This window comes from Hemitrygon akajei, chromosome 25, assembly GCF_048418815.1.
Source record: "Hemitrygon akajei chromosome 25, sHemAka1.3, whole genome shotgun sequence".
In the NCBI taxonomy this organism is placed as follows: Eukaryota; Metazoa; Chordata; class Chondrichthyes; order Myliobatiformes; family Dasyatidae; genus Hemitrygon; species Hemitrygon akajei.
This window is the reverse complement of record NC_133148.1, coordinates 35,887,144-35,909,569: the sequence shown is the minus strand read 5'-3', so window position 1 is coordinate 35,909,569 and position 22,426 is coordinate 35,887,144. Positions and strand designations below refer to the sequence as shown.

Below are 22,426 nucleotides of genomic sequence, written 5' to 3'. Positions count from 1 at the left end.
CTACTGTAAGGTTGGGTAAAAATGGATTACCAGTATAGACTCTGTAAGCCAAATGGCCTACTTCTCTGCTGTATCTCTCCATGACCCAATGAGAAAGTTGAGTTTGGAAGGTTGGTGGGCAGTCAAAATGCTAAAGATATAATCTCAGACCCCAATCTCACACGTACTTGTCATCATTGTTCTTTGCCAGATTTTAAGGCATCGAGCTCCCTGCCCTTGAGATGATATTTCACAAACGGGTAGAGTCATACGGCATGGAAAACAGGCCATTCAGCCCCATTGGTCCATGCTGACCAAGGTGCCGAACTGAGCTTGTCCTGTTTCCTAGTTGAGGTCCATATTGCTCTCAACCAGGGGTTCCCAACCTAGGTTACATGGGACCACCCCCCCCCCCGTTAATGGTATTTGTCCATGGCATAAAAAATGTTGAGAACCCCTGCTCTAAACTTTCCTATCCATGTCCATGTCCAACTGCCTTTAACTCCTGCTGTAGATGTTTGTTAATATGAATGGTAACAAGCCACATCTCCTTGACATCTTGAAAAAGCAGAGACATGTTTCTCTGTGATTCTTTAATGTAATTGTTTATAAAGATTGGAAACGCTCTGGTTCTCTCCTTTAGTTACTACTGGAGAAGTTCACAGAGTTTGCCCACGAGACTGGGATGATTGGGCAGGAGCGGGTGAACACGGTGAATCAGATGGTGGACGAGCTGATCGATTACGGCCACAGCGAAGCCGCCACCATCGCGGAGTGGAAGGACGGTGTCGGCGAGGCCTGGGCGGACCTGCTGGAGCTGATAGAGACGCGGGCTCAGATGCTGTCGGCCTCCCAGGAGCTCCACAAGTTCTTCAGCGACTGCAAGGAGGTTGCTGGCCACATTGAGGAGAAGCACAAGCTGCTTCCGGACGTCGCTGTCGGCGATTCCAGCAGCACCTTTACTCTACAACGAATGCTGAGTTCCTTTGAGCATGACGTACAAGCCCTGGTTGTGCAGGTATTTGTTTGTCGGACACTCAACTTGTAAGCTGACTGTGTCCATGATTTTACCACTAAACGTATCTTTACCGCCTCCCCCACCACCACCTCTCCACTATCTGCAGAGATTGCTGCCTCTGTGATTCCCTTGTCCATTCGTCCCTCCCCACTAACCTCCCTCCCGGCACTTAACCCCGCAAGCAGCATAAGAAGTGCTAGAACTGCTCACCCACCTCCACCCTCACTTCCATTCAAGGCCCCAAATAGACCTTCAAAGTGAGGCAGCAACTTCACCTGCGAATCTACTGAGGTCGCCGGTGGGGTCCAGTGCTCTCGATGCTGCCTCCTCTCCATTAGTGAGACCCGTCATCAACTGGGGGACCATTTCGTGGAGTACCGCTGCACCATACTCCAAAAGTGGAACTTCACCGTGGCCATACATGTTAATTCCGATTCCCATTCGCATTCCATCCATGGCCTCCTCTTGAGTCAAGAAGGGGCCACCCTCAGGGTGGAGGAGTAAGAGCTTATGGTCCTTCTAGGTAGCTTCCAACTTGATGGTATGAATTATTATTTCTCCTTCTGGTAAAAAGAAATTCTTCTCTCCCTTCCCTTATTCTCTACTCTGACCTTTTACCTCTTCTCACCTACCTATTACTTCACCCTGGGTTCTCTCCTCCCTCCCTTTCTCCTACAATCCACTCTCTTCTCCTTTCAGATTCCTTCCTCTCCAGTTTTTTGCCTTTCTCACCCACCTGGCTTCTAGCTGGCCTCCTTTCTCCCCACCCCCACCTTTTTATTTGGGCATTTTCCCTCTTCCTTCTCAGTCCTGAAGAAGAGTCTCAGTCCAGACCGTTGTCTGTCTATTCATTTCCATAGAAGCTGCCTGGCCTGCTGAGTTCCTCTAGCATTCGTGTGTTGCTTGCAACCTATTGGTTCAGTCGTTACGGCACACGTATAAAATTTATGAGGGGCATGGATGGGATTGACTCAGAATCCTTTTGTCAGGGTTGAAATATCGAGTGTTAGCAGATGTGCATTTATGGTTGGGGGAGGGAAGTTGGAAGGGGAAATGTGGGGCCCGTTGTTTTTTACACAGAGAGCGTTGGTACCTGGAACAGGCTGACAGGGGAAATGGTGTCAACAGATGGTGTTTAACAGTCTGTAAAACAATGCAGCGAATGGAGGAACATGGATCATGTACATGGATGAAGGAAAATTGGGGGGGTTGGTGAGGGCTGCAAGGAAGGGAAGTGTTAGATTCATCTTGGAGTAGGTTCAATGGTCGGTACAACATTGTGGGCTGAAGGGCCTGTGCCATGCAGTACTGTTCTGTGCTTTAGATACATTCAGAAAGATGTAGTTTGAAATTATTTCATGGGTCAAGGGCCTGTTCCTATGGCTGTAGTTTTCTACAGTACTGAGGAATATAGTCTTTGGCACATTAAGACTTTTTCACAATACTGTAGTAACTTCATGTATTGTACTGTACTGCTACCACAAAAAAAATACAAATTTCATGACATGTAAGTGATGATAAACCTGATTCTAATCTGATTCTTTATTATGGAGTGAGAGTGGAAAGGGGGCAGGGAGAGGGGAATCATGGTTGCGAAAAAGGGAAAGGAGAGGGGAGGGAGCGGGAAGCACCAGAGGGGCAATGTGTAATGGTCAATAAACCAATTGTTTGGAATCAAGTGACCTCCCTGGTATCTGCACCCGTGCCACTCCCCACGCCTGCCCTTGGCACTCCTTCTCTGCCACCTGTCCCACACCCCTCCCCCGGCACTCCTCCTTCGTTATTCTAACATCCTTTGCTCCCACCAGATTTACATACTCGCTCTCTGCTCTATGTTGAAAAATACAGGACAATGCAGAAGTCTTGGACACCCTGGGGTGGGTGGGTGGGTGTGTGTGTGTGTATATATATCACTGCTATTTGTCATGAAATTTGTTGTTTTGCAGAAGCAGTACATTGCAATATATAATTTAAAAAGCTACATTATAATAAGAACTATAAATAAAACATTAAATTAAATAACTAGTGCAAAAATAGAAGCAAAAATGTAGTGACGTCGTGTTTATGGGTTCCATTCAGAAATCTGACGGCGGAGGGGAAGAAGCTGCTCCTGAAACACTGAGTGTGTTTCTTCAGGTTCCTGTACCTCGATGCTGCTGAGGCTAGTGCCCATGATGGAGCTGGCTGAGTTTACTACAGCTTGCATCTTTTTTCCAATCCTGTGCAGATGGTGAATAAACCAGTTAGAATGCTTTCCATGCCACATCTGTAGAAATTGGCCACTGACATGCCTTCTTTTTAATTGCATCGGTAGACTGGACTCAGCATATGGTAGATCTTTGGAGATGTTGACACCCAGGAACTTGAAACTGCTCACCCTTTCCGCTGCTGATCCCTGCTGGTGTGTGTTCCCTTGACTTCCCCTTCTTGAAGTCCACAGTCCTTGTTCTTACTGATGTTGAGTGCAACGTTGTTACGACACCACTCAACCAGCTGATCTATCTCACTCCTGTATGCCTCTTCAGCACCATCTGAAATTGTGCCAACTATATTATAGAATTTATAGATGACATGCCTCGCCACCCAGTCATAGGTGTAGAAAGAGTACAGCAGTGGGCTGAGCCCCCGTCCTTGAAATGTGCCAGTGTTGATTGTCAACAAGGAGGAATTATTAGTTCTGATTGATGCTGACAGTGGTCTCCTGCTGAGGAAGTCAAGGATACAGTTCCAGAGGGAGGTACAGAGGCCTAGGCTTTGAAGCTTCTTGATTAGAACTGTGTGTTGATTAGGCTGTGTTAAATTCTGAGCTGTAGCCAATAGACAACAGCCTGACATAGGTCTTGCTGTTGTCCAGGTGACCCAAGGCTGAGTGGAGAGCCAGTGAGATTGCATCTGCTGTAGACCTATTGTGGCGATAGGCAAATTGCAGAGGGGTCCAGTTCCTTGCTGAGGCAGGAGTTGATTCTGGCCACGATCACCCTCTGAAAGCACCTCGTCACAGCAGATGTGAGTGCAACTGGGTGATAGCCACTGAGGCAGCTCACCCTGCTCTTCTTGGGCTCTAGTGTGGTTGTCACCTTTCTGACGTAGGTGGTAACCTCTGACTGCAGCAGTGAGAGATTGAAGATGTCCTTGAGCACTTCTGCCAGTTGGTTGGCACAGTTTTCAGAGCCCTGCCAGGCTCACCATTAGGGCTGCCTTGCAAGGGCTTCACCGTCTTAAAAGATGTTCTGATATCAGCCTCCGAGGCAGAGATCACGGGTGTAGTTTTATTCTCCTTTTCTGAGCGTGCATAAAGGACATTGAGCTCATTTGGGAGTGAAGCTTCACAGCCATTTATTGTTAGGTTTCACCTTGAAGGAGTTAATCACCTGCAAACCCTGCTGGAGCTGACCTACATCCGATTCTGTCTCTAGATTCAATCAGGATTGTTTTTTTTTTCACTTTTAAAATAGCATTCCATAGGTCGAACCTAGAATTCTTTATAATGCTGAATCACTCACTATTCTTGATGGCCCTCAGCAATCTAAGAATCTCCAGGTTCTTCAGTTGCTTTTGGTTTGGGTACAGTTTGTACGATATGACCGTGCAGGCACAGACTTATTCACACAGGTCTTCATGGAGTTGGTGACAACTGTGGCGTGTTCATTCACACTTTAAGATCAGGCCCTGAATACTGTCCAGTCCACCGATTCAAAGCAGTCCTGTAAGTGCTCCACCGCTTCCCTTGACCACACCTTCTTGTTCCTCACCAGTGCTGTCAATAGTGGTGGTTGGATCCAGTGACTGAACTGCAGTGACGAGGACTGGGCATGGTTACATGGACTTTGAATCATAGACGACTCATAGACCAACTGGTTCAAGCTGAACAAGATGCTAGTTGCACTGGTCTTAATCCTTTCCTATCCATGTACCTGTCCACGTGTCTGGTAAACGCTGTTATTGTACTTTCCTCAGCCACTTTTTTTAGCAGCTTGTTCCATATTCATGCCACCCTTTAACCAAAAGTTGCCCTTTATGTTACTATTAATTTTTTTTCCCCTTTTCAATTTAAGCTAATGCTCTCTGGTCCTGTTGAAGGATCTTAGCCCGAAACATCAACTCTTTATTCCTTTCCGTAGGAGTCGTCTGACCTGCTCAGTTCCTCCAGCACTTTGTGTGTGTCACTCTGGATTTCTTAAGGTTGTAATAGTTGTTGGGGGAGGGGTAGTAGGATTAAGTTCCCACTATCTATTAAATTCTCCCAATGGCGTGCATCACAAAAGGCCTCTGACTACAAGTCTGGCTTCTGGCCTTCACGTGTGGCTTAGCTACTAAAAGAAGGGGCAAAAGCAGATTACTGGCACCTTAAAACTAGTTACTTTAGGCAGATGGTTCATCAGCCGTGGTTGGCAGCTCATCTAGAAGGAAAACTTTGATCTCAAACCCATAGGGAAAAGCTTCAGGAGTAAACTCCAAGGGAAGAATTCGGAGCTGGAGTCCCTAAAGTAGTCCTATGTTGAGTTCAATGCTGACTGACAACTCCAGCAATGCTGCTGGTGCCAAACTATAATGATCTCTGCCTTTCATTTGGGTTCATCAGATACACGGAGAGGGGGTGCTTGTGAAGTGGGCAACACTTATTGTATTGTACTGCCCAGGCTTGTGTATCTGGACAGATAGGACACAACGTCCGTGGTTGACAGTGGCCAGTGGAGGCCTCAGAGAACTCTGGATTTCTAGCATCTGCAGGATCTCTTGTGGTTTTAATGGCCTCCAGTTCTTGATTTCACCCACTTGGGAAAAAGACTGAGTGCACTCACCCTGTCTGTTCTGGTCATGATTCTATACTCCTGCTTTGTGTCATCTCCCAGGCTCCTATACACCAAGGGACGAAGTCTGAGCTTGTCCTAAGTCTTCCTCAAACCTTAGGAAAAACAATGTTATTAATATACTGTATTTGAGAATTTATGAGTTGATATAACCATATAACAATTACGGCACGGAAACAGGCCATCTCGGCCCTTCTAGTCCATGCTGAACACTTACTTTCACCTAGTCCCACTGACCTGCACTCAGCCCATAACCCTCCATTCCTTTCCTGTCCATATACCTATCCAATTTTTTTTTAAAATGACAAAATCAAACCTGCCTCTACCACTTCTACTGGAAGCTCGTTCCACACAGCTACCACTCTCTGAGTAAAGAAGTTCCCCCTAGTGTTACCACTAAACTCTTGCCCCTTAACTCTCAACTCTTGTTTGAATCTCCCCTACTCTCAGTGGAAAAAGCCTATCCACATCAACTCTATCTATCCCCCTCATAATTTTAAATACCTCTATCAAGTCCCCCCTCAACCTTCTATGCTCCAAGAATAAAGACCTAACTTGTTCAACCTTTCTCTGTAACTTAGGTGCTGAAACCCAGGTAACATATACTCAATGAACAGTATAAAGGTTGTGCAATTCTGTATTGTGGACTGAAAGTGGGAAGGGGGCAGGGAGAGGGGAATCATGTTTGTGAAAAGGGGGAGGGAGTGGGAAGCACCAGAGAGACATTCTGTAATGATCAATAAATCAATTGTTCAGAATCGAATGTCCTGGCCTGGTATCTCGGGGCTGGGTGTGTCTGTACCTGCGCCACCCCCACCCTATTCTGACACTCCTTCTCTAACACCTGTCCCACAGCCCTCTCACAGTGTTCCACCCACGCCATTCCCAATGTCCTTTGCTCCCACCAGATTTACAAAAACGCGCTCCGCTCTAAGTTGGCAAATACAGTACTGTGCAGGAGTGTTAGGTACCCCAGCTATATGCACTAGTACTGTACATGTGGTAATTAAATCTGAATCTGATTTTAAAAATAGAATTAATGTAGAATTGGGTGTTGAGAGGCATTGATCGTGTGGATAGTTAGAGGCTTTTTCCCAGGGCTGAAATGGCTAGCACGAGAGGGCATAGTTTTAAGGTGCTTGGATGTAGGTACAGAGGAGATGTCAGGGGTAAGTTTTTATCTCAGAGAGTGGTGAGTGCGTGGAATGGGCTGCCGGCGTCAGTGGTGGGGGCGGAAACGATAGGGGTTTTTAAGAGACTCCTGGAGCTTAGAAAAATAGAGGGCTGAAGATAACAGTATCTGTTAATCATACACTGGAACAATTTGATTCATACTGGGAAAATTGGTTTAACCTCATAGGCCTGATTTTATTCTCACAGATCAATGAATATGTTGTAAAAAAAAATCACTCCCTACTTGGACATAGTTTTTTCCTTTTGCTTGTTTTTTCTCTCCACTCTTTTCTATAAGTGTATACCTCAGATAAATACTATGTGGAGATTGGACATGTATGAATATATGTACAATGTCTGATATACATCTTATGGAAATGTTTGATGATGAACTTCAATAAAAAAATAAATTACACAAAAAAGAAGAAAAATAGAGGGCTTATGGGTAAGCCTAGGTAGTTCTAAGGTAAGGACATGTTCGACACAGCTTTGTGGGCCGAAGGGCCTGTATTGTGCTGTAGGTTTTCTAGGTTTGATGTTTGGAATGGACTCAATGTGCTGAAAGGCCTGCTTTGGCACCGTATTTCTCCATGACTCTTATGAAGAAGTGTCTTCTCGATTACCAGGTGAGGCAGTTACAGGAGCACGCTGCCCAGCTGCGCACGGTGTATGCCGGCGAGAATGCCGAGGCCATCCAGGTGCAGGAGCAGAGAGTGATGCAGGCTTGGAAGGAGCTGCTGGGCACCTGCGAGCAGCGGAAGCTGCAGCTCACCACCACCGGCGACAAGATTCGCTTCTTCGGCCTGGTCCGCGAGCTGGTGGGCTGGATGGACAGCATTATCTGTCAGATCGGCACAGGCGAGAAGCCCCGGTAGGTGCCAGGCTGGTGGGCAGAGATGGCAATATGCATCAGCATTGGACCGAGGTGGGCAAACATTGCAGGGTATCAGCGAGAAGAGGGCATTACCCAGATGTTTGGGTCTTTGATAATAATGCTACCTTCTTGAGGAAATATCGCTGGTAGTTGCTGTCAGTAATGGGGACAGTGGTACCTGTGATGGACTGGGCTGTGTCCGCGACTCTGCATTGGGATTTCTGTACCAATGCACGATACACCCATTCAGGACATCTCTAGAGTTCAGTAGTTAGAGTAATTAGTGACATCCAAATATCCTTCAGCACATAAGAGAGTAGAAGCATGCCTTCTTTGTGATTGTGCCTACATGCTGGGCCCAGAACTGGTCATTTGAGATGTTAATGCCGAGGAATTCTTGCCCTATCCTCACATCTCCTGAATTTCTCAGTGTCTAGAAAATCAAGCTTTCTGTTTTGAATGTAAACCCCAACTGAGCATTACAGTCATTCAGGGTAGAGCAGCGGTTCCCAATCTTCATTATGCCATGAACCCCTACCGTTAACCGAGGGGCCTGTGGACCCTGGGTTGGGAACCCCTGGGGTAGAGAATTCCAGACACTCACCAGCCTCCAATTGAAGACATTTCTTCTCCTCTCTACCCCTCATTGTGAGATTCTGACCACCCTAGTTAAGTGTTCTGCCAGTGGAAACATCTCCCACAATTACATAGAAAGTCTCAAATACTTCCTAAGTTTCAGTGAGGTAATTTCTCCTTCTAAACTTCAGAGAACAAAGAACTAGCCTACTTTATCTCTGCTCAGAATACAGACCTGCCAACCTGGGAGCCAGTCTGTGAATCTGCTAGAGAAGAGGCTCCCAACCTGGGGTGCAGGGACCCCTTGGTTAATGGTAGCAGTCCGTGGCATTAAAAAAGTTTGAGAACCTCAGTTCTAGAGGAACTTAGTGGGTCAAGTAGCATCTGTGGGGAAGAGGAATTGTTGATGTTCCAGGCCAAGGGCTGAAGTCACAAAAATGCATCTAAAGGAAAGCAGGCCCACGTCTTTACTTTCTTTGGAGGATTGGCACGTAACTTCTCCAATTGTAATGGCCAGAGTGTCCTGACAGGGTGCATCATGGTCTGGTGTGGCGATTCAAATGTGCAGGAATGTAAGAAGCTGCAGAGAGTAGTTGGCTCAGCCCGGTTCATCACGGGCACACTGTTGCCCACCGCTGTAAATACCCATCAAGAGCGTTTCCTCTAGAAAGCAACATAGGTTATCAAAGTTCCTCACCATTGCGAGATCTCGGTAATTTTTGGTCCCTGGGTTCTATTAGGAGTTCAGGAATGAGGGGGAAACTTTGATTCTTTGTGACCGTTTATTTAAAGTTTAAATAAAAGACAGATACTAAGCCGACAAAGGTACAGTAAAACAGGCCAGATGAGAGACGAGAAATTAAAGATTCAATGGATTCGATATGGCACTTCCGACAAATCTATCCCCTTTATACTCAAGATAACAGAAATTCCTTACATAACAGAATCCAATAAAACAGCTGCACAATTATAACGTGTATAATGTGCTAACGCATAGCCAATTAAAAAAATGAAAAGGCATATGTATACCACTTTCTGCCAGTAAGTGAAGACTGACCACCACATACTGTGAAAAATACGAGCTTGTTCAAGATGCAAATTGATACAAATACAAATTACGTCAGTAAGGAAGATATTACAATTAAAACTGTGTTGGTGCGTGGCCAAGTGGTTAAGACGTTCGTCTAGTGATCTGAAGGTCACTAGCTCGAGCCTTGGCTGAGGCTGCGGGTGTGTCCTTGAGCAAGGCACACAACCACATATTGCTGTGCGATGACATCGGTGCCAAGCTGTATGGGTCCTAATGCCCTTCCCTTGGACAACATTGGTGGCATGGAGAGGGGAGACTTGCAGCTTGGGCAACCGCTGGTCTTCCATAAAAATAAACCTTGCCCAGGCTTGTGCCCTGGAAACTTTCCAAGGCGCAAATCCATGGTCTATTGAGACTAACAGAGGCCTACTACAATTAAAACTATGATTTTAGTCTTGTATTAACTCAATTAACGTCTTACAAAGATATTTAATAAAACAACCGATTCCAACACCATCAAGGCCTCAGTATTAAGTATTACCGGAAGCCAACATGTTGGAGGTTCCAGTCAGGGTGAGAGCAAAATAGCATAGAACACTCTTCAGGATGGAACACTCTGTTTGGAGTGGAATCTATCAGGATGAGGTGCAGAAGTAGTGGAGCACGTGACTCAAGATTACTGCTGGTGTACTGTGTCTAACATGATCCACACACAGCCAAGTTACAGTATATCAGATCAGCTGAACCTGCACAGTCTTTGTACACAATGCCCCTTGAACAGCAAGGTGAGATATTTGGGTCGCTGCAGTGCTGTGGATGTTGGCTATGGTGAATGGGCTCTTTTCCTTCTCCAGGGACGTTTCTTCTGTGGAGGTGCTGATGAACTATCACCAGAGTCTCCGGGGGGAGATTGAAGCCAGGCACAAGAAACTCATGTCTTGCGTTGAGCTGGGCAAAAACTTGCTCATCACAAAGCATCACGCTTCTGTCGAGGTAATTAAAAAGATCAACGCTTGCGTAGCTAATGAGGTACACCTAGTCACCTTCCATATCACTCCTGAGTTCTTTTGTCAGGTCCTGTCATTTAAAATCTCTATTACGACTCTATGTGCAGTAACTTAAATTGCGAGAATGTATCAGCAATGTCCCAATTGTCTGGTATGAGGGTGATCCAGCTCATCATCACTGTCCCCTCAATGTCCCTGCTCCTCCTCATCCTTCCCTGAATTGAGGTTGTCGTTGATAGCAATCTATTATGAAAACTAGACTCCCCTCCGTTGACACACACACACACAACATGCTGGAGGAACTCGGCAGGCCAGGCAGCATCTATGGAAAAGAGTAAGCAGTCGACATTTCGGGACAAGACCCTTCAGTAGAACTATGCTACTGTACCGCTGAAGGATGAGGTAAATGGAATCCCGATGAAGGTTCTCGGCTCAAAATGTCGACTGTTTACTCTTTTCCATAGATGCTGCCTGGCCTGCCAATTTCCTCCAGCATTTTGTTGTTCTGGATTTCCAGCATCGGCAGATTTTCTCTTGTTTGTGATTTGACTACTACACTGCAAAGTCTGCTGTAGGGATGCCTACTCTGAGGAAGTTTAAATCTTCCAAGTCCTGATGAAGGGTCTCAGACAGAAAAGTCAACTGTTTACTCTTTTCTATGGAGTACATGCACCCTAGCTCCAAACCTCGGGTCATTCCTCACTCTTGGACCCGGGCCCTGCCTCCTTGATGTGCTCTTGGGCCCAGAGCCTGGCCCCGTCTCTTAGATTCAGGCTGTACCCAACCTTTCCAATTCGGCCTGGTGCTTAAATCGATCAAGCCTCGGGTGTGTCCTCGATTTTGGACCTCGGCCCCGACTCCTCGACTCTGACTCACCTTCGCTCACCTCAGCTTGGTTCTGCCTCCAAGTCCACTCCAGAAATGGCCAAACGTTGGCTCATTTCCCACTCTTGGGAATGGGTTAGTCGGTCATTGTAATTTGTGCCGTGATTAACTGGGGTTAAATCGGGGGTTGCTGGGTGGTGCACCTCAAAGGGCCGGAAGTGCCTGTTCCTGCTGTGGCTCAATAATTAAAAAAATATAAAATTATGAGATTGTTAGATATGTGGGTTATGTCCCAAATGAAAAAAAAATGGCTGCAGTCATTTAACGCTTTAGTGCAAGACTGTTTTTACTGAGTTGTGTCAACAAATCAAACTTGTGAAAGTAGTGATAAGAAAACTGCCAATATTTATGAAAATATATCTACCAGAAAACACAATAACAGGTCCATACTTTGTCCAGTGTGAACTCCTGCCAGCCCCAATCTCCTCCCTCTCCCCCCTCCCTCCCCCCTCCCTCCACCGTCCCCTCTCACCCTCACCCTCCCCTTCCCCCCACCTCTCTCCACTCCCCCCTCTCTCCCTCCCCTCACCCTCTCATCAATCCCCCATTTATTAGACACCAGGACATACCATCTTTAATTACCCACAAAGTTAACTTAAGACTACACATGAATTAGAATATGACGCACCCCACAATGTAGTTACAATCGTATTACAAAATAAACAGAAGTAGCAACCTTAAATACAGTATACAAGCAACATATGCACGTTTACACATCCTCATTACTAAAGAAATTGAATATTCCGAAGTGTGTGGCAGGAAAGACACCATAAATCCAAATCCTTTAGGACCCATTATGAGAATATCCCAGGGAAGAGAGTGAAGTGTGTACACTCGTCACAACGTCAGCAGAATGACAAGGCAATGTCGGTGTGTAAAAGTGCGTCTGTAAGGAGCACGTGGACTGAGTGCTGTCCATCACAGAGATCGAATTCATTGTATTTTTTCACTTTATTTCTCTACCTAACTACACTTCCTCTGTAAATGTAACAGTAAATTCTGCATTCCGTCTTTCTTTGTGATGCATCAATAGGTTTGTACGGATGAAACAATGAACAAGATCTTTTTGCTTTATCACCGTGCACATGACACCAATTACCAGGTAACAAACTGAAGAAGCGATATTCAATGTTTGAATTCTATTCTAATTCTGACTGTAGATTCAGGAGAAGATGGACAAGGTGCTGAGGAAGCAGGATGAGATGATGGAGAAGTGGGAAAAACACTGGGAATGGTTACAACAGAGTAAGTATCTGCATTGGAGAAAATTCCAGAGATGACAATAGATTCAGCAGTCACAAGAGGCCATAGATGCTGGAAACTGGAGCTAAAATAAACATCAGAACCAGGTTTTTAATCAGCAGCACACATTGTGAAATTTGTTGGTTTTGCGGCAAATTTGTTGGACGTTGCAAACTAGCTGTCTAGATACACAAGCCAGGGCAGTCCGATATGGAGAGCAAGCTGTTGCCCATGCAGCAAGCTCCCCTCTCCATGCATCTGATGAACCCAAGGGAAGGGGAGAGACTGATACAGTTTGGCACCAGCAGCATCTCAGGACAGTCACACAGAATTCAATGTAGAACTGCCTTAGGAACTCGAGTTCCTTATTTTTTCCCGGGGTTTACTCCCAAAGCCTTCCCCATGAGTGACTATAGTCTCAAGTGCGGAGGTTTGAGATCAGAGTTTTCCTTGATGACCTGCCGATCATGGCTGACGAGACCCGCCTTCCCGAAGTGATGGTTTTAGGGCGCCAGTAATTCACCTTTGCCCCTTCTGTCAGTAGAAACGGTTCTGCTGAACCATACGTGAAGGCCAGGAGCTGCGCTTGGTTGTCAGAGGCTATTTGAAGCGCCTGTCATTAGGAGCATTTAATAGGTAGTGGGAACTTATCCCAACAACCATCCCCCCGGCTGTAACAACCTTAAGGAACCATGGTCAAAAATCTGAAGTGCAAAAGACAACAAATTTTACAAATAGAAAAGGACATAATAAATAAGTAAGTAACAATTATTGAAGCTGTGAGTTTTAGAGTCTGTGACAGTGCATCCATAGGTTGCGGAATCAGTTCAGAGTTGAGGTGAGTGAACCTATCCACACTGGTTCAAGAGCCTGATGGGGATGGGTAATAACTGTTCCTGACCCTGGTGGTGTGGAGGCCTGCTCCTCTACCTTCTTCCTGATCAAAGTTCAAATTTCAAAGTAAATTTTATTATCAAAGTATATACAGTCGGCGCTCCTTATCCACAGGGGATTGGTTCCGGGATCCCCCGCGAATACCAAAATACGCAGATGCTCAAGTCCCTTATTTAGCCTAACCAGTGCGATGGTCTTTAGGACCCAGCAGAATCCTGGACCTTATTTAACCTGTCTTAGTGCGGTGGACTTTAGGTCCTGGCGGCGCAGCACTGAATCCGCAGTGTTTCTGTTCACGAAAATAATCATGATCAAAATTGAAAATAAAGTGGAAGTAATAAAGCAATTGGGAAGAGGTAAAATGCCATCAATCATTGGAAAAGTGTTAGGCTACAGTCGGTCAACGATCGGAATAAATTTAATGGAGCATGTGAAAGGCCCTGCCCTGATGAAAGCTACAATTATTACTAAGCAATGCAGTGGTTTAATTATTGAAATACATACGTTTCTTAAGTGTTTTATATGCATAGAAAGGTAAAAGGTATACTATATACTAAGACAAACGTTTGACTAACTGACGCTAAATAATACCGGATGTACCTGTTCCGACTTCAAATCCAACTTAAAGCCGGACTCAGGAACAGAACTCGTTCATAACCTGGGGACTGCCTGTACTTTTAAATCATCTCTAGATTACTTATAGTACCTAATACAATGTAAATACTATGTAAATAGTTGTTATACTGTATGTTTAGGGAATAATGACAAGAAAAAATAGTCTGTACATGCTCAAATAATGAGTGCTGGAGAGAGAACTTCCGGGTTTTCCCGATCCGCGGTTGGTTGAATCCGCGCATGTGGAACCCGCGGATCAGGAGGGCCACCTGTTTAGGTCACCCTGTTATAATCCTAAGATTCATTTTCTTATGGGCGTAATAATTCTATAGCATAATAACCGTAACAGAATCAATGAGAGACCACCCAATGAGAGCGTTCAACCAGAGTGCAGAAGACAATAAACTGTGCAAGTACAAGAATGCATACATAATAATAAAAAATAATTAAGCAATAACTATCAAGAATATGAGACGAAGAGTCCTTGAAAGTGAGTCAGTTGGAGGTGGGAACATTTCAATGAGGGGAGTAACAGTGAGAAGAGAGCATGGCCTGGATGGTGGGTGTCCTTGATGATGGATGCTGCTTTCCTTTGACAAGCTTTCCCCTGATTAGACAAACCCTCTATCACATGATTTCCTAGACTGAATCAGCACAGGAACCTTGGCCCAAATTGTCCATGTTTATGAAGATGCCCATCCAAGCTCGGGCCATTTGACTGAATATCCCATATCCGCCTCAACCTTTCTGTCCGTGTGTCTGTCTAACTATCTTTTCGAGGTTATTACTGTTACTGCTTCAAGCACATCCACTGACAGCCCGTTTCATATGAAGGAAATCCACTGTGTTTATCACACAGAGTTTTTTTATTTATTGCGATATAGCGCAGACCGGGCCCTTCCAGTCCTTTGAGCCACACTGCCTAGCAACCCCCCGATTTAACCCTAGCCTAATCATGCGACAATTAACTATAATAAATTGACCTATCAGCTGTTACATCTTTGGAATGTGAGAGGAAACCAGAGCACCCAGTGGAAACCTATGTGGTCACAGGGAGAATGTACAAACTCCTCTGAGGCAGGAATTGAACCTGGATTGCTGATACTGTAAAGTACTCTACTGTGCCACTCCACAGTATCCGATTCAGGTTTATTATCATTGACATACTGTATGCCATGAAATTTGCTGATTTTGGGCAGCACTGCAGTGCAAAACATAAAGTATTAAGAATTACAAGAAAAACATAAATAGTGCAGATGAGGAAGAGTGTGGTAGTGTTCACGGGTTCAAGGGCAGTTCAGAAATCTGATGGAAGAGGTGAGGAAGCTATCCTAGGGCTGCGGAGGGTGTGTCCTTGTGTGTATTTAAGGTAGTCGTTATCGGTTCCTGATTATTAAGGTACTTAAGTGTTAGAGGGGTGCATGATGATGGAAAAAATTAGTATGACAGAATTGCAGAGCAGACATGATGGGCTGAATGGCCTTTTTATGCTCCTATATCATATGGGATTGGTGTAAATGTGTGATAGATGGTTCTCCTATGCTTAGTGGGCCAGCTTACCTACTGCATCCCTCTATGATTTTGATTTGAATTGACTTTATTACTTACATCCTTCATATACATGAGGAGTAAACGTCTTTATGTTATGTCTGTCTAAATGTGCAATAGTAATTTATAATAGCATGTAAAACAGCACAGTCAATATAACATAGAAATACAGTTGTGTCAACATGAATTAATCAGTCTGACGGTCTGGTGGAAGAAGCTGTCCCGGAGCCTGTTGGTCCTGGCTTTTATGCTGTGGTACCGTTTCCCAAATGGTAGCAGCTGGAACAGTTTGTGGTTGGGGTGACTCTGGTCTCCAATGATCCTTCAGGCCCTTTTTTACACACCTGTCTTTGTAAACGTCCTGAATAGTGGGAAATTCACGTCTACGGATGCACTGGGCTGTCTGCACTACTCCCTGCAGAGGGAGGTTAGTTCCCATACCAGGCAGAGATGCCGCCAGTCAGGATACTCTCAATTGTGCCCCTATAGAATTTGAGGGGGGCATACCAAGCTTCTTCAACCTTCTGAGGTGAAAGTGGTGCTGTTGTGCCATTTTCACCACACAGCCAATATGTACACATCACGGGAGATCCTCAGTGATGTTTATCCCAAGGAACTTCAAGCTGTTCACCCTCTCAACCCCAGATCCATTGTCAATAGGGATGAGCCTGTCTCCATTTCTCCTGTAGTCCACAGCCAGCTCCTTTGTTTTTGTGACATTGAGAGAGAAGTTGTTTTCTTGACACCACAGTGTCAATGTGATGACTTCTTATCTGTAGACCACCTCATTATTACCTGAGATTAAGCCAATCAATTAAGACCCACAATATAGATAAGGTAAATGCAAGCAGACTTTTTCCACTGAGGTCTTGGGTTAAGGATGCAAACAGGTCAAGGGTGAAAGGTGAGAAGTTAAAGGGAACATGAGGGTAAACTTATTCACCCAGAGGGTGGTGAGAGTGTGGGATGAGCTGCCAACACAAGTGGTGCATGTGAGCTTGATTTCAACGTTTAAGAGAAGTTTGGATAGGCACATGGATAGTAGGGGTATGGACGGTTGTGGACCCAGTGCAGGTCGATGGGAGTAGGCAGCTTAAATGGTTCAGGATGGACTAGATGGACCAAAGGGCCTGTTTCTGTGCTACAGTTTTCTATGAATCTAATACCAACAGTCCAAGTGCGGTCCTTTATGCTAGGTACTTGTTGCCTGTCTCCATGTTGCTTTCACTGATCTGGGCTTGGGGCAGTGTTTTTGATGTGAGCACTCTGTCCTCCCCTCAGTGCTGGAAGTCCATCAGTTCGCCCAGGAAGCGGTGGTGGCCGAGTCGTGGCTGAGCACGCAAGAGCGGCTGGTCACCAGCGAGCAGCTGGGCAACAGCGTGGACGAGGTGGAACAGCTGATCAAACGGCACGAAGCCTTCCGCAAGTCGGCAGCAGCCTGGGAGGAGAGGTTCAGCTCGCTGAGGAGACTGACCACGGTGCGTTTCATTTTGGATGATATTTATACAAAAGTTGCTCATCTGATCACATCCAAATCTTCAAATCTACGACATTCAAAAGGGATTAAAAGTAGACCGTAAGACCATAAGATATAGGAGCAGAAGTAGGCCATTCGGCCCATCAAGTCTGCTCCGCCATTCAATCATGGGCTGATCCAATTCTTAGTCATCCCCACTCCCCTGCTTTCACCCCATACCTTTTGATGCCTTGGCTAATCAAGAACCTATCTATGTCTGCGAGCGAGTGTTCAGCATCGTCTACCGGCCTCTCACTCACTGCTGCTGGCGCAGGTCCCTGCATGCGATGGTCTCTCGCTCACTACTCCTGAGGGAAGGTCCTTGCATTCGAGCGATCTCTCTCCCTCCCTCGATGCTGTCGGCGGATGGTGCCGGAGCAAGGTTTAATCGGTACAGATTGTAGATTTGGACTCCAAATCAGGTTTACGATGTGTTCTAATTACTAGTTCTAATTCTGCTCACTCTCTTTTGCTGCTAATTTTTGGGTGATTTTTGGATTGTGGCAGCCTGCAGATGATGAACACTGAACTGAAACTGAAATATGCCTTTTGATTTTGGGTTTTATGTTCAGAGTTTTCACTTTTTTTTTGCCATTTGTGCGATTTTTTTTTGTGTGTGTGAGAGAGGGGTGTCTGATTTTCCTTGAATGGATTGGTTCCTTGGTTTTTTTCTGACTGTCTGTGGGGAAGGCGAATTTCAGGGTTGTATACTGAATATGTCAAGTCAAGTCAAGTCATTTTTATTGTCATTTCGACCGTAACTGCTGGTATAGTACATAGTACAAATGAGACAATGTTTTTCAGGAGCATGGTGTTACATGACACAGTACAAAAACTAGACTGAACTATGTAAAAAAAAACACACAGAGAGAAAGCTACACTGGTCTACAGACCTACACAGGACTGCGCAAAGTGCACAAAACAGTGCGGGCATTATAATAAATAATAAACGGGACAATAGGGCAAGGTGTCAGTCCAGGCTTCGGGTATTGAGGAGTCTGATAGCTTGGGGGGAAGAAACTGTTACATAGTCTGGTTGTGAGAGCCCGAACGCTTTGGAGCCTCTTCACAGACGGCAGGAGGGAGAAGAGATTGTATGAGGGGTGCATGGGGTCCTTCATAATGCTGTTTCCTTTGCGGATGCAGCGTGTAGTGTAAATGTCTGTGATGGTGGGAAGAGAGACCCCGATGTTCTACTTTGATAATAATTGTACTTTGAAATTGAATTGAAGGGGCTCTACCGTACCTTGAGATTAACTAGTGCCCTGACGTTCTTGATGTTTCTTTTCCATGCCACTGGCCATAACAATTTCCCTTCTGATTTCTCCCTCAGCTGGAACGCATGGAGAATAAGGTTCCCTTTGCTGTCCAGCCTCAGCAGCCTGCCACGCCTATGCTGAGCCGCAGAGTGCTGCCAGAGTCCAGAGGCTCCCCAATTAAGCAGTCGGTGGCCGTCGCGGGAATCCGACCCGTCAAGCAGCAGGCGAGGTACGAAATTGTCGACGAACTCGAGGAGGAGCACCCCGACAGAGGGGAGTACAAGCCGGCCAAAAGAGCCGCCAGGCAGGAGAAGCAGGAGCCGGCCGCCACGAGGCACCCGCAGCGCGAGCGGCTGCAGCCGCAGCCGGAGCAGGCCGAGGTGAGGCAGGAGCGCAGGATCGAACGGCAGGAGTCGCTGAGTGAGCCGCGGGAGGTGGAGCAGGACGCTGCTGGGTGAGGAATATTCTTAAAGTGGTCTTTGCTCCTGAGGCGTTACTGTATTGCAGTAAACGCGAGGAGATCTGCAGGTGCTGGAAATGGAAGCAACACACACAAAATGCTGGTGGAACGCAGCAGGCCAGGCAGCATCGATAGGGAGAAGCACTGTCGACGTTTCGGGCCGAGACCCTTTGTCAGGACTCAGTCTTCTTCCTCTAGATGCCGCCTGGCCTGCTGCGTTCCACCAGTATTTTGACTGTATTGCAGTGTTTGAACATTGGGATGCATGGTGAGTTGGCCTGTGTCTGTGAGGTGTGCAACTACTTTCGTAATTGGGGAGGTGGTTATTCACCTGGCGTGTTGACTGTGCTTCTCCCTTTACCAAGACTTCTCGGCCTGCTGAGTGTAACCGGCACTTTCTGGCATATTTCAGATTTCTCCTCTCTGCAAATGTTTTAGTTTCATTCTGTGCCACTTCTAGGGACGTTCAGCACAACTTTGTGGGCCTGTCTTGTGCTGTAGGTTTTCTGTGTTTCCATCTGATGTAACTCCGTTTCATCTCCTGCCATGTATGCTGCCAACTTGATAGACTCTTGCAATATTCTCTGTTTCATTTTTCCAGCAAATGCTCTGTTCTGTATCTCAAAGGTTTGTCTTGTCCCTGTCTGTTTCTCCCTCTTTTAACACCACCTCAAGACAGCATGGCCTCTGTTTATGTAAATGCAAGAGATTATACAGATACCGGAAATCCAGAGTAAACATGCACACACAGTGCTGGAGGAACTTAGCAGGTCAGGCAGCACCTATGGAGAGGAATAAACGGCTGGCATTTGGGCTCAGTCTCTTTATCAGTACTCTGACAAATAGTGTCTATTAATATACCTTCTCTGGCCCCTTTCCATCTCCATCCGTCAGTACCAGGGATTCCCAACCCAGGGTCCACAGAACCCCTTGGTTAATGGTATTGGTCCATGGCGTAAAAAAGGTTGGGAACCCCTGCTCTGTGCAATTAATTTTCTTTCAAGTTCCATCCCATATTTTGTATTCCATTTCTTTTTATTTTACTCTCCATCCCTCCTCCTGCCCATTGCTGTTTTGTTTTTAAATTTTCCCTGTTCCAGCAAAAAGATTATCAAACTGCAATATTAACTCAGTTTCTCATTCCACAGCTACTGACTGCACGGACAAGATGGGCCGAAGGGCCTGTTTCTGTGCTGTACTTTTCTAAGACTCTGTGACTGAGGTGATAAGATTTTTTTGTATCTTCCATTTTTTTTTGTATCATATTAACAACATCTGCAGTTTTCTTAGGTTTTGTAAATCAGCGAACTAGGGGGTAGAGTAAAATAGTTTAAAAAATAATGTGGGATTTGGAATTGGTTAAATGGTTTATTATTGTCAATAGTACTGAGGTACGGTGGAGAAATGCTGCTTTGCTTGCCATCTATGCAAAAGAATGTCGAATAAGGTGTTGCTGTCACATAGAAAGCGCAGCGTAGGCAGAGAATAAGGTGCAAGACCACAAGGATGATTAGTTTAAAGCATCCATTTTATTGTACTAGGTATGATAAATTTGTTGAGGAAGAAGAGAACAAGGCAGAGTGGAGAATACAGCTGGGGAGAGAGGGCAGCACAGGCAGATAAATCAAGTGCGAATGAAGTCGATTGCGAGATCAAGAATTTACCTTTATTTTTTTAAAGGTCCATTCCATAGTGGCTGTCCTTCAGCCTGGTGGTACAGGCTCTGCCCGATTATGGGGGAAAAGATCCTGGGGTGGATGGGGTTTTTGATTAGGTTGGCCCCTTTACCAAGGCAGGAAGAAGTGTAGACAGTGTCCGCAGAGGTAAAACATTGCCCTCCTGTTATACCCTGTCCAGTATCCCATCCCATGTCCGCCTTGCTTGCTGCAAGAAAAAGCAATCCCAACCTCTTCACTGTAATCTTGCAGCTAAAGTGCTTTACCACTGGATCTGTTCCGGATTCAGCCTCTCTCTCCCATTCTCCCAAACACCTTCATAGCTGTAGGAACCATGTACCTATTTTCTGTCTGTACTGTCTTTTGTGTTGCACATTTATTACGGATTACAGTAATTTGTCACGTGGGTTGGGTCATGGTAGAAGGAAATGGGTAGAGTCATGTATTCATGCTTTGTTCCAGTTAGTTAGTTCAGTTGATAGGGAGTGAGCCAGGTAAGATTTTATATTGTTGACCGCTAATTTGAATGCAAATTACTTTTATTCCACTTAATGTCACTAATTTTTGTTACGCTAATTTATAATACTGCTATAAGATCTTTCGTCTTCGCTGGTTTCCTAATAAAGGATTGAACGTACTTTTTTCAACTTGGAGCTCAGTAATTTGGACGCGCGTCACACAGGGTTGAATCCTTCGCTCGGTCTCTCAGTGGTTTTGGTTTGTTTTTCAAGTAAACACTTACAATATCCTTCCTAATCATGACGATCTGAATTAGAAAAATACTTCAGTTGCCTAACTAGAGTCTGTAGTGTTCAGAATATTTTTTGCTCTGTACCTCAGGTAGGAGGCCCATGATTCCGTCTGTGTTGGTAACTATTCTCTCATTTTGGTCAACTTCAAACATGCCCATGAACACCCCACTGAGATTTCTCTTCTGTCGTGCTTTAACCTCGCCAGGACCCCATTCCCACACTCATTTTAACCTCACTGGTTCCTTGTTCCACACTGACTTTAAAATCACTGTGACCCACCCACTTTCTTCCTCTCCCTCCCCCCCCCCCCCCCCATCCTCACACTCACTTTAAACTCATCATTCGGCAAGGATCAGCAGTTCCAAACTGTCGTCTTATCTTCACAGGGACAGGAAAACAACCCTCGCTGATATTGTCGAGCAGTTACAGGAGAAGGAAGCCCAGGTGAGTGAGCTCAACTTGTTCTGTTTGCAAGGGTGCAAAACCGATCTGGACTGAACGAGCTTATTTCCTGCTGTTTAAGTGTTGAATATTGAGGAGTTTCAGGCTCAGAATCATTGAAACTATTGAGTGCAGACGACTCAAAAATGAAGCCCTTTAATACTGACGCTCTAAGTCAGAGGGACCCCTGCCCTTAACCAAGGGGTCTGTGGACCCCAAGTTGGGAACCACTACTCTAAGTGCTCATCTTGGTAACCTTAAGTGTGACCAGGGGTTTTAACTTGGAGGCAAGAAACTCTAGACACTCATTGATTGAGATATAGAATGAAACAGGCCCTGCAGGCCCTTCGAGCCATGCCAGCAATCCCCTGATTTAATCCTAGCCTAATCACGGGACCAAAACAGCTGGGATCACCTGCCTTGTAAACACACTGCTCAGAAGAAGCAACAGCAAATCACTTCCGTAGAAAAATTTGCCAAGAACAATCACGGTCAAGGACCAAGTTTGCCCACATTGATGATGATGATGATGAAGTAGCATTCCTTGTTCCCACCACAGAAAATTCAATCATTTTGCAAACATAACCTGAATGAACATTGCTACCAGCAATTGGTTAACCTGTGCCCCCCTGAATGCTAATGTTTGGAAACTTTCTTAAGAAACAGTTAT

The 22,426-nt window shown here is 45.5% G+C and overlaps 1 protein-coding gene across 4 annotated transcripts in view; it reads left to right on the top strand.

Moving 5' to 3' along the window:
* The window catches only part of LOC140716517 (spectrin beta chain, non-erythrocytic 1-like), a 205,206-nt gene that overhangs the window by 169,636 nt on the left and 13,144 nt on the right, over positions 1-22,426 (top strand). For all 4 annotated transcript variants that reach the window (XM_073029317.1, XM_073029316.1, XM_073029319.1 and 1 more), the window contains 7 exons: positions 623-997; positions 7,608-7,852; positions 10,316-10,454; positions 12,514-12,598; positions 16,934-17,130; positions 18,502-18,881; positions 21,702-21,759. In XM_073029317.1, the coding sequence (XP_072885418.1) occupies positions 623-997; positions 7,608-7,852; positions 10,316-10,454; positions 12,514-12,598; positions 16,934-17,130; positions 18,502-18,881; positions 21,702-21,759 (1,479 nt within the window). The remainder of the gene's footprint in view (positions 1-622; positions 998-7,607; positions 7,853-10,315; positions 10,455-12,513; positions 12,599-16,933; positions 17,131-18,501; positions 18,882-21,701; positions 21,760-22,426) is intronic.